Source organism: Mastigoproctus giganteus, chromosome 1, assembly GCF_048544385.1.
Source record: "Mastigoproctus giganteus isolate SK-2022 chromosome 1, ASM4854438v1, whole genome shotgun sequence".
NCBI lineage: Eukaryota > Metazoa > Arthropoda > Arachnida > Uropygi > Thelyphonidae > Mastigoproctus > Mastigoproctus giganteus.
In genome coordinates, this window is record NC_143575.1 from 150,296,962 (window position 1) to 150,309,963 (window position 13,002).

General features: G+C 34.2%; 1 protein-coding gene across 1 annotated transcript in view; it reads left to right on the forward strand.

The window, feature by feature from the left end:
• LOC150091194 (integrin alpha-9-like) overlaps positions 1 to 13,002 on the forward strand; it is a 504,992-nt gene that overhangs the window by 173,477 nt on the left and 318,513 nt on the right. Inside the window, exon 7 of the mRNA XM_090389511.1 lies at positions 560 to 717. Within this exon, the coding sequence (XP_090245637.1) occupies positions 560 to 717 (158 nt within the window). The remainder of the gene's footprint in view (positions 1 to 559; positions 718 to 13,002) is intronic.

The following is a 13,002-nucleotide window of genomic DNA, read 5'->3' on the forward strand; positions in this document are numbered from 1 at the left end:
GTGTTTAAGGCTCTGAAAGGCAAAAGTAAAATGAATCAGGATGAAATTTTCATGGTTATAAATGATTATAGAACATAGGGGCCATAAATTCAAGTTGGGTAGGAGATGTTTAGACTGGATTTCAGGAAGTGTTATTTTAGACAGCGAGTTATAAATTACTGGAAAAGTTACCTATAAGGGTGGTAGAGGCTGGCAATTTGGGGATATTCAAAGGTTAGCTGGATAGTTTCCTACAGGAGGAGGGAACGCTTGTCTATTTCCTTTTCTTTTATTATTTATTAATTATTTATTTAATTTAATTTATTTATTATTATTATTATTTTACTCTGTTTTTTTTTTTTTTTTTTTGACACCATAAGTCTTGCATGATTACTAACACTAAAACAAACCCTAGAGTAACTGTCATATGTGTGCAGCTATTGTTAGATAGATCTGTTAGCATCACTTCTGGTGACAACAGATGTGATATGGCCAATTCTTGATCGTCAGTTAAATACAGTCACAACAACTTATTTTTGGAGTTTAATTTAAATTATTGTTTTGTTTCCTTTTCTTCTAGAACTAATCCTGTTGTTCAAATAAGGGCAGAAATTCTATTTGATCCTTCTCAAATAAACATGAATTCTACAAACTGCAATTTCAGTGGAAAAAGGATGTCTTGCATTAATGTAACTGGCTGTCTTCATTATACGGGAAAGCATATTCCCAGTACAATAGGTAAATTTTTATAAGAGCATTATCATTATCCTTTTGCTCCATAGTTTTCCAAATCATTAAATGCAAGAGTTATATATGTTTTGCTTCACTTTTCATTTGAGAATGTTTTCTTGCTTCACTTATGTATTTGAGAATGTTTTTGCTTCACTTATATATTTGAGAATGTTGAATTATAATTATTTACAGAAGATAATTAATTTCTTCTACTTTTGGCATTATAACCCAGGGTGGGTCTTAGCTAGGGTTGCCAGACATCCTTTATTTCAAAGGACAATCCTTTATTTTAACAAAACTGTCCTTGTCCTTTATTGAAATGAGAAAGGACACAATTTGTCCTTTATTTTCATTTTTCAATGCCTGTGCCTTGTAATGGCAGTGGCAAATTTCTGCACAGGCGTAGGACACATACACTTCAGACCGCACATGTGCAGAGCCACCCAAACTGACAAAAAATTATGATTTTATATCAAAGCTCTAACAGGGGATATGTTAAAAATGCCCTCAAATGCAAAATCCACCACTGAGAAATGAATCATAAAGAGATAATCTTAATCTGTTCTAGCCTCTCCAGCTCATATATGTAGTTTCACAAACACCATGCACTTAACTTCATACTTCTCGATGAAATTATAATTTTTTGACAAATCATAAAAACTTGTACCTGTGTGGCCATGGTCTAATTTTCACAAAAATTGTGTGATTGGTAGATAATTAATAAAATCATAGGTATCAAAAGAATCACTTTTTATAATATAGAGTTCAATGGCTTTGTTTAAGCTGTTTTTCCTCTAACTTTACAAAGAAACATTTATCTATTTCACTTATACGGTTATAGACATCTACGTATTTCATGTTATATACAAACATATTTTGAAAACATATTTTATATTTTAGCCATCAAAAATGGAATTTTCTCCATAAAAGAAGAAGAGGCTTTGTTCTTATAACAAAAATTGGGAGCAAGAATACGACTGGCTAGCTTCAACAAATGATCCTCATGAGGCAAGATGTCTCCTATACAGAAATGTATTAAAGTTGGTTATATGGGCATCTTAGCAGTTACTTAGCGTAAAGACTTACAAGTTCATTAATCGGCAAATTTTTCAAATCTTCTTGATAGATTTCTTATGATAAAGAATAAGAAAGAAGAGGATTTAGTTTATTTATTTATTTTTTTTTTTGATTGAATTATCCTTCAATTAAACATCACCATTCTTATAACTCATTAGATTGTAGCATGAAATGGAACTCTAACCTTTACAATGATTCAAAAATTGCACCAAAAATATAATGTGGAAGAACTAAATCTACTGCCATTGTTTGTAATGTTTTAGATAAAAAAAATTGAAATTCTTTTGGATAATTTAAATCATGATCCACCATTATTTTTTTGTTTATAGACTGATGCTTCTAATAGAAAGAATATGAAAATGTTTCCTTTGTCAATTCAGTACTTCAACAAAGAATATGGTCCTATAAATTGTTTAGTTGATTTTTTTTTGAAAATGCTGATGAAAGTGCAGATGGAATGTTTGAGTGCCTAAAAAATTCAATGAGTAATTTAGGATTGGATTGGGAAAGGGTATCTAGTTTCAGTGCAGACAATGTAAATTGTAATTTCGGAAGTAATAAATCGTTATTCCAAAATATTAAGAAAGTAAATGAAGACGTAATTATAGCAAACTGCCATGCTTACATTATTCATAATTTAGCTAAATATGCTTTTGGTAATTTAGAGATTGATATAGGAAATATTGTTTTGAAAATACAGTATATGGTCATTTTTCTGTTTCAGCTAAAAGAAGGGATAACCTTAAAGAATTTCATGAGTTTGCCAAAACAGAGTTTAAGGAAATTTTAAGACACATACCAATTGATATACTGACTTATGTTACTAATTTATGGACAAATTCAATGGAAACGTTTGGTGAAACACAAGCAGTTGCTCTTGACAAAAGATTTTGATCGTGTTTGGCATAAAGGACTTCTAAACAAGCTTCCATCTTATGGTTTGCCAACTGTTTTTTGTAATTGGTTATCCAGTTTACTCTCTGATCGCTCACTGAAGGTGATGGTAGATGGCTCTCTGTCTTCTAACTTCTTCACTAATGCTGGTGTCCCCCCAAGGTTCAGTTCTTTCCTCCACTCTTTTCGTCTTGTATATTAATGACCTTCTTCCATTGACTGGTAATCCTATCCATAGTTTTGCCGTTGATAGCACATTACATTCCACTTTCCATTTTGAGAAATGGAAAGTGGAATGCTCTTGCCCTGCTCAATCAGCTTCAACTTCTCGAATATCCGCTAACAATTACTTAATTGCTGATCTCCAGGTAATTCTCCAGTGGGGCAAAGAAAAATTAGTTGATTTCAATCCTTCTAAAACTCAGTCTTGTCTTATATCTTGCAAAAAAGGATTCTTCTGCTCCTGTGCTTATCTTTGGTGACACTCCGATTTCTAGGTGAGTTGATATATCTCTTTTGGGGATTACCCTGACTTCTAATCTCTCTTGGCACAAGCACATTACAAATATTGCTTCCTCTGCATCTAAAAAACTTGGTTTTCTCTTTCGCTTTCGGTGTTAGTTTTCTTCCAAACAGCTGTTCACTCTGTACAAATCGCAAATCTGCCCTACCATGGAATATTGTTCCCACATCTGGGGCGGTGCCCCTGAAAACCTCTCTAAGGCTCCTAGATTTCATTCAGAAGAGGGCAGTTAGGTTAATTATTGACTCTCTAACAGAGTCTCTGTACTCACTGTCTCATAGATGTACTGTTTCTGCTGCATGCCTTTTCTACAGATACTTCCATGGGCACTGTTCTTCTGAATCTTCTATGGCCTCTATTCCCACTCTCTTTTAAAACAGTCCGAACATGTGCCGCCACCTGCCAACATCCATTTACTGTCCAACTTCAAACTCACAGAACCAACTTTTCATCTTCCTCATTTATTCATTCAACTGCCATTTTCTAGAACAACCTTCCTTCATATGTATTTCCTGAAAATTACAGTCTACAGAAGTTTAATGTAAAGTCTAATGTAAACAAATATCTTCTTTCGTCTTCTCAACCTCCAACCAAAGCACGGTACTAAGTAATATAGGTTCCAATACCTCTTGTATTTGGAGTTTTCATAAAAAAAAAAAAAAAAGAAAGAAGCTAGATGGCTTTATTTATGACCATGTATAGAATGAATTTTTCTTTCATGGAAGGCTTTGATTTGAGCCTTTATTTCGTAAGCAAACCAAAAGACTCTTCCAAACAGCTTTTTAAAATCCTTCAAATTAATGAAAATTCAACAGAGGTCCCTATAATTATAGAATTATATTTTCTTTTCTCAATGTATGTGATTGAAGTAATTTGCAAATCAATAAAAGAGTTTGAAAAGAATGAAAAGTGTGCCAGCAATATATTTTATATAATGAATGATCTAAAAAATTCACTGAAGTGTTGTCTTGATTAAGAATTTTTTGGGTATCAAATTCATCAGCATTTTGATGAATTAGATCCTGTAGTTAAAAGCACAGTAATAAATGATTTTGAAGTATTTTATAATGCTGCATTGAAATATTTAAGAAAGAAATTTAATTTTAATGAAAATACCTCTTTTTTGAAATTCAGCAAATTAAGCTTTAAAAATGGTTGTCCTAACTATGACTCATTTGTTGAAGTAGCAGAATATTTTAAATTAATAGAAAAACTAAAGTTGGATATGAATGATTTATTTGATGAAGTTTTAGAACCGAAAACAAATTATGAAACTGTGTCCACCTCTGAAAAATTTTAAATTTGGTCGAGTACTTCAAGTCAATGGCATTTAATTTTGAAAAGTGTTGATTTTATGATTTCAAATATTTTCAAGGTCATTTCGTATGTTTTTTCAGTGCCGGGAACTTTGGCAAATTCAGGGATTTTTAGTGTAGTGAACTGAATGATGACAAAGTGGAGGGATGGGCAAAATAGATGTTCAGTTTCACTCATAAAAAGCAAACTAATGATCTACTTCAATTTTAAAGATAATTGTTTAGATTTTTCTGAGAAAATTAAAAATGATTCTGAAGTTCTTAAGGCTGCTCAAAGTAGTACAAAATATGTTCAGTGTGAATGATTTCTAGCTATTAAACCAGTATGTTATTTTATTTATTTTTGTTGCTTTTTTTCACCTACCTAAAATTATTTTAATTTGATGTCAATTAATGCACCAAACTTTGCATTAAAATATTTGGATCAATTCATGCTTTTTATATCATCCATATCGTTCATTATCCTTATATATCAATCCATATCATTCCCCATAGAAAGCCATGGGTTGCCATTAAATTTTTTAAATTCTAATTAAACTAAAATTTGTAAATATTTATAGTCAATATGAAAACTATAATTTTTAAACCAAAATTTAATTATCATGTAAAAATTTATTAAATTTTCCTTTTTTGCGGTGGGAGGAGGTGGAATGAAAGTTGGAGAGTGGTAGCATTAATCATTTTTGCGTGTCCTTTAATCGAGTCATAGAAATCTGGCATGTCATTTAATCCAGTCATAGAAATCTGGCATGTCATTTAATCCAGTCATAGAAATCTGGCATGTCATTTAATCCAGTCATAGAAATCTGGCATGTCATTTAATCCAGTCATAGAAATCTGGCATGTCCTTTAATCCAGTCATAGAAATCTGGCAACCCTAGTCTTAGCCTTCTTGATGATGTTCCACCACTAAGTCCTCTAAGAAGACAAACTTCTCCAACTTCTTATTCTCATGGTCTTTAAATCCCTTTTTACATCATCCATCCATAGTGTTCCTGGTTTTCTTGTTGCCCTACTCCCTGTAGGTTTTCATTTCATTGTACTCTTATTTGTTTTGCCATCATCCATTTTCTCTGACTCTTCACAAATTGGACAATGTCTGCACCCTGAATAAGATGGTTAAGTTCATGGTTTATTCTGATCCTCCAAGATCCACCAACATCATTTGTAGGCCAAAAAACTTTTTGTAAAATTCTATGCTCTAATACTCTCAACAACTGCTCATCTTTATTCGTTAATGTTCAAGCTTCACAACTGGTCTAACGAGGCATTTGTATATTCTTAATTTTGAATGTCTGTTCAATACTCTGGACCTCAACAGTTTTTCATGTGCATAGAAACATTTGTTTCCACTCAGGATATTGAACTTAATTTCATTACTAATAGAGTTGGACTGATTTATCTGCAAACTTAGGTAGGTAATTACTTTCTTACAGTTGTTTCCACTCAGGATATTGAACTTAATTTCATTACTAATAGAGTTGGACTGATTTATCTGCAAACTTAGGTAGGTAATTACTTTCTTACAGTTGTACAATAACTGATATTTGACTCTGTATTAGAAAAAATTCCTTATATATACAGTTGAACCTCTATATAACGAAATCAATCGTTCACTTGAAAAAATTCTTTAAAGAGAAATTTTGTTTTAAAGAAATATGACCTTTTCAACAATGAAAAAAAATGTAAAATACGGAAAATCAAAGAACCCAAGAGAGTTAGTTTAAGCTTATGTCCCTCCCCTGATGAATTTAAACTTGCCAATACCATCATTCTCTCCTTGCTTCAGGCCTGTTTCATTTTTCTTCTTGAATAATTTTTGATAATTTTTCAGTAAATGTTGCTACTTTTTCCATACTAGCTGATAATTTTTCTGCAGTGATGTTCAGATTTCTAACTCCAAACCTTTTTTCCCCAACAATCCAACCAACCAATACTTGTGGTAAATTGTTCTTCCCCTTCATTAAAATGCTTATGAAATTCTAAGGCCTTAGCCTGTAAAACTGGTCCAGAAATCTGACTTCCTTTGTCTCTCATCTGTGTGAACCACAAAAAAAAAGAACTTCATTAGTTTGTTCAAATTCTCCTTTCTTCATTGTTTTTCTATTTAAATTTTCACTATCACATACAAGGGACAAGGTATTCTTGTATTGATTGTGGCCTCCAGGGTTTTTTAGCCGGCAAGTGTGTGTGTGTGTAAGTATATATGTGTGTTATGATGGTTGTTGTTTGCCGGCCCTGGAGTCTTAGCAGCCGGGAGGCAGGGAGCAAGCTACCTGCGTCCCGACTCCCGTCCCTAGCCACGTGGAGGCACTCCAGGAACTATTTAAATTACACTAAGTGGGATTCCAACAAGTGGAATCCCGGTTATAATAAATAAGGAATAGGGAGGATAAAGCAGGAGAAAAGAAAGTAGAAGAAGAAAAGTGAGCGAAACACTCTCTCAGGAAAAGAAGAAAACACTAGTTGGAAAATCTAACAAGCGAGAGAGCTTGAAGAGGTAAAATTTTGAAGCCTGAAGGCTTGTAATTTTGAAAGAAAGATTCTCCTAGCCGGGAAGGAAGCCCAACCTGCACCGACAAGGGGAAAAAGAAAAGTCTCAAGGAAAGAACATAGGTAATGTACAAGTGGCTATTAGATAGCCACTTAAAAGAATAAATTAAGTTAAATAATAAATACTGATGTCACCGATATGAAACATAGCAGTAAACATATTCACAAATTACACTGCATAAGCAGAGAGTAAAATATACAATATTTACAAAATAAGTAATTAAAATCTTAGCTGAAAACTAGTCAACCAAGAAATTAACAGAAATAGTCAACCAGAAGAAATGCAGAAACATATATACAAAACACAAAGAGACAAGCAGAACTCACTCAAGGCAAAGATATGCCAAAGGCAAAACCAATAAATACTGTACAATAAATTAGTTAACCAAATCAAAAGCAATTCTAAATTTAAATCTAAGTATAACAAATCAAAATAATAAGTTAAGTATTAAACAATAATTAATGAATATGCAGAGAAAATGTCTCTGCACAAGTAATCTAATCTATAAACATATGTACATAACTAGCAAGTGCAAAGCTGCTACCACAAGCTGCGAAAACAAAACTTGTTTCAAATAACAAGACACGTAGAATTAACAATAATGCATAGGTAAGCATTAAAAAAAAAAAAAAAAAAAAGCTCAACCTGCAGGGCTGAACAAAAGCTAAAACTATACAGATACTCTTTGTGAACACCATTTTTCAATTTCTGCTCTCTTTTCCTTCAGTTCCCTACAGTCACTTCACCAACACCTAAGCATTAGCCACTTTTTTTTTATTGTTTTTCCTTGATCCAATATTCCATTCAACTTCATATCTAAACACTCAACACACTTCCACTTTCCACTCAGTGCTTACACTAACCCTAATAACATAGATGAAAAATGACAAATAAAAAAAAAAATTAAAAATTAGAGAGTAAAATTTTTAAATCTTTTTTATTAAATCTTTAAAATCATTGAGTAAAAAGTAACAAAACCAACAAATGTAGAAGATCAGCATGGCTCAACAGTCAACTAATGTTGGTGTGAGTTCCTGCTTTGTACTGAACGATGTACCCTTGTCTTTGATGACAAAGTACATACAATTTTTCGACAGTACGCCTCAGATAATGCGGAACCTTGGTTAAACAAGTCTCGATTAATTGGGACTCTACTATACTTATAAAAATCGGTATCTCCGAATAATCTGTAACTAACCCGCAACATTTTGTTTTGCTCAGTTAAACTCATAGTAAACTGCTATAATTGCTTATCCCCATTAATAGGTCAGAAAATGCCTCATACCATATAGACTTCACTCTGCAATTGAAGCTGGTCCTTTTCCTTTGGCCACAGAAATTTCTTTGGATATTATCGATTTTTATAACATTGAAGTCACTAACTGTTGGATCATGTACTCTCAAATTTTGGATGGAGTTTGGTCCTTGTGAGAACCCAGTGGATCATATTATGGCCCCTTGGACTTTCTCTGACATGTCGATATAAATAAAAAACTTCCTTTCTGTTCATTTGGGCATATATCCGTTGTATTTTTTTATCAGTTAACCTATTAATTTCTATTTTCCAAATAGATTAAATAGGCTTAGTAGCTTTCATTAGCATATTTTTTTAAAATTTAGCTACCAACTTTGTAAGTTACAACACACTATTCTTACTGATATCATATTGGTGTTTCGTCTGGAGTATCGTAGCATAGAAGAATAGTAGGGTTCTAATTGTAATAAATAAGTATTTTGAAGGTTTTAATCTTTTTGGGCATGTATCCTTTGTATTTCGCTAAGGATATAACTAATTTAGCATTGTGATCATTATGGTATAGCGTAATTTGATCACGTATATCTCAAATTTGATAGTTAATCTGTAACAAAACTATATAGCGGAATGTGTATTATTGCATTAGCTTAGTATAGTATTGTATAGTCAGGTATAGTATAGTAAGCTGAACGGGCTAGCCTGGTGGGTAAACTACCTACCCTGGCACCCCCAGCGGTCACGGCTTCGAATTCCGCCTCGTGCTTGGATCAGAGTAGTGCAGAAACTCTGGGAGGTGCATTATGGCCACAGCAGCCGATGCAGCAACAACTGACAAAAAAAAAAAAAAAAAAAGTATAGTAAACTAATGAATTAAATTATTATCCTTATTAATTTTCATTGTTAATTAATTAAATCGTATTTAAACAGAAATCATGCCCCAGACTAGCACAACAAAGAAACGTGCACAAAGTGGCACGAGTGCTGTGGCTCGAGGGAGAACCAAATGGGTCGATTCTTCAATGCATCACAGCCTAAAGATGTGCAACTTTTGAAATAGTAGTAGTAGTTGTAGTAATAGTGGCATGTGATGCAAGAAAGCAAGTGTATGAGCTTATGCAGCATCAGCCAAAAAAAAAAAAAAAAAAAAATCACACCATTCCCTCCAAATGCCTGTCCAGTTCCTCCTTAAATTTATTCAACCTATCAAATTCCACAACGACAGATGGAAGTTTATTCCAGCAATTAACCTCCCGCTGGCTAAAGGCAAATTTCCGCACATCTATTCTACATCTGTCTTTTCTTAATTTGAATTTATACCCCCTTAGGTTTGTAATCTTAACAAGTAGATGGATCCCATCTGAATTCAGCGTGCTCAACCCATTCAAGGCTTTATACACCTCAATCAGATCACCGTGCAGGTGCCTAGTCTCCAGCCACTGCAATTTGCAGAACTTAAGCCTCTCTTGGTAAGAGGATCCCTTCATTCCCCTCACCAATCTTGTTGCCCTTCTCTGTAAATGCTCAAGTAAATCTACACCCTTCCTAAAATGAGGCCTCCACACCTGTACGCAGTACTCAAGGCGTGGCCTGACCATTGCTTTATACAGAGGGACAATCACTTCCTTCTCCCTGCTAGCAAAATTCCTATATATCATTGACCAAACCCCATGACCTGCCCTGGCAGCTTGTCTGCATTGCTCAGAAAACTTCATATCTGACTGCACAATCACTCCCAGGTCTTTTTCAATTTCTACCACCTTAAGTGTAGTACCACACAGTTGGTATGTTTCTCTGGGGTTACTTCTACCCATATGCAGTACTTTGCAATTGTCAAGGTTAAACTTCAGTTGCCACTTCTTAGCCCATCTGCCCAAATTATCTAGATCCTGTTGCAGTAGCACACTGCGATTACTGTTATTAACAGCCCTGCAAACTTTGTATCATCTCCAAACTTCGATATTAAGCCTGATATACCTTCATCAATATCATTGATAAATATACAAAACAACAGTGGACCCAACACCGAACCCTGTGGAACTCCACTAATAACATTAGTCCACGAAGAGCAGCAACAATTGATTACAACACCTCTGTTTTCTCCCACTTAACCATCCTTTTATCCATTGTAGCAACTTACCCTTAATACCATTCTCATCGAATTTGTACAATAGTCTTCCATGCGCAACAGTGTCAAAAGCTTTCCTGAAATCCAAATATATGATATCAAAATTATTTTTTGCATCCAGTTCCTTTGTAACCACATCATAATAACGAATTAAATTTGTCAGACAAGACTTTTCCTTATCAAACCCATGTTGTATCTGAATTATTGCTGCAGTCTTGTCTAGAGGATTCTGCAATGCATCTTTAACCAGTGACTCAATTATTTTACCCGGAACAGAAGTTAAACTAACTGGTCTGTAATTACTCGTGTCACTCTTCGATCCCCCTTTGTGAATTGGGGATACATTTGCACATCTCCAGTCCGTGGGAACCTCTCCTGAGTCCAAGGATGCTCTCATAATTATGGCTAAGGGTTTGCTTAGTTGCTTTGCCGCCTCCTTTAATATAACTGGATAGATCCCATCCACCCCAGGTGCTTTTCTTACATTTAACTTCAACAATTTCTCTTCCACTTTGCTCTCAGTTATTACAAAATCATTAAGTATCCTGCTACAATTTGATAACCTTCTGCCATTTTCAAACCTTAATAATTCCTCACGTGTGAATGTAGATGCAAAATACTCATTCAGTTTGTTTGCTATCTGAGCAGGATCATCAACAGTCGAACCATCGATGTCAAGTGGACCAATCAGATTCCCCCTTCCTCTTAGAGTTTATATAAGTAAAGAAATCCTTGCTGTTTTTCTTAGCATCTTTTGCCAAGGATTTCTCGTAATCTGCCTTTGCCTGCCGAACTTCCTTTGTGACCTGATTACAGATTAACTTATATCTGCCATAGGCTTCTGAGTCACTTGATAATTTATATGCATCCCATGCATTTTACTTCTCTGTTACGAGTCTCATTAGTTCATTTGACAACCATTTAGGCCTAAACCTTGAACAATATTTCTTAATAGATATGAAACTTTTAGTAGCTTCCATGATTAATTCCTTGAATGCTTCCCACTTAGAATTTACTGTTGGTAACATCGTCAGTTGATCCCACTGTACAGAATTTAAAAACTGTCGGAGTCCACCGTACTCGCCTTTGCGGAAGCAAAAACCCTTTCCTTTACCCCTGATGGTAATTAAATCTTTAAGTAAATCCCACGTCAGTACCCTGTGATCACTGCCACCTAGTGGTTCTTTTATCTGCAAATTCCTAATACATGAATGATCACTGCTGATAACCAGATCAAGAGTATTACTTTCTCTGGTTGCCTCTCAAACATGCTGCTGCAGAAAACAATCATCCAATAAATCCACAAAAGTCTGACTAGTGTGTGAGTGCCCAACTCACAAGTTCCAGTCAATATCTGGGAAGTTAAAATCCCCCATTATAAGACATTCCGATTCACTGGCCAACTCTGTTTCTCTGTACAATTGTTCATTGTACTCATTCAAGTCATTAGGCCTATAACACACTCCTACTCTTATTTTTGCTTTTGCAGTGCTTATGTCACACCAAACTGACTGAACAGTGCACTGTTCATCTATATCAACTGGATGCACTTCTTTTGAGTTTATGTTTTTCTTAATTAACAGCATAACACCTCCTCCCTTCCTATCCTTTCGGTACAGATTTACTTCCCAAATTCCAATTCTGCATTCCTAATATCTGTGTGACACCATGTCTCTGATATCCCAACAATATCAACCTTTGATGTCTTGACCAACACTTCAAATTCATCAAATTTATTTACTATACTTCTAGCATTGGTATACATGCAAGTATACATGCACCTATTATGGTTATAACTGTTCCCTCAGATATGTCATATTCCCTAGAGCAGGATTTCTTAACCTTTTGCTTTAAGCAAGCAAGATTTTGCAGCTTACAATACATGCCAGCTCCATATATTAAAATATGTTAACCCCGGGGGCTCACATCTGGTGAGTATGGGCTTGGCACACCCAGGGTCCTGAGCTGGATATCATCATTCTTCCCTTTCTTGGTGATTCCCTTCTACTTTTGACTCTCTCTCTCTCTCTCTCTCTCTCTCTCTCTCTCTCTCTCTCTCTCTCAGGGCTACTCGGGAACTTTTTTTTTTCCTGGTGCAGCATAAGCCTCAGGCTTCCTTGCATCATATGGATAATAATAATAATAATAATAATAATAATAATTTTTTTTGTTTAAGATTAAAAATGCATTTTTTTAAATTAAATTTTTATCTGTTTTATGAATACAAGAATTTTATTTCTCAATTAAAATTTTTGGTCACTTATATTTATTACCTTCTTAGTGCGAACCTTGACTTTAAAGAGATGATGCCAAACCTTTGAAATTAATTTCTCTATTATAAAGAGATAATGTAATATCAGCACTCTTGTCCTTTTTTTTTGTTTTTGATATTGGTCTTTAATGAAAAAACACTTTCACCAGTGCATTTTGATTCAAACATAGAAAAAGTACTTTGAACGCTTTCTTTGTAATAAAGGAAGTTTTTTTCAGTTAGAAGAACCCCAGAATTTTAAAATGATTTTGTGTTGGAGAAGACATTTCAGAACT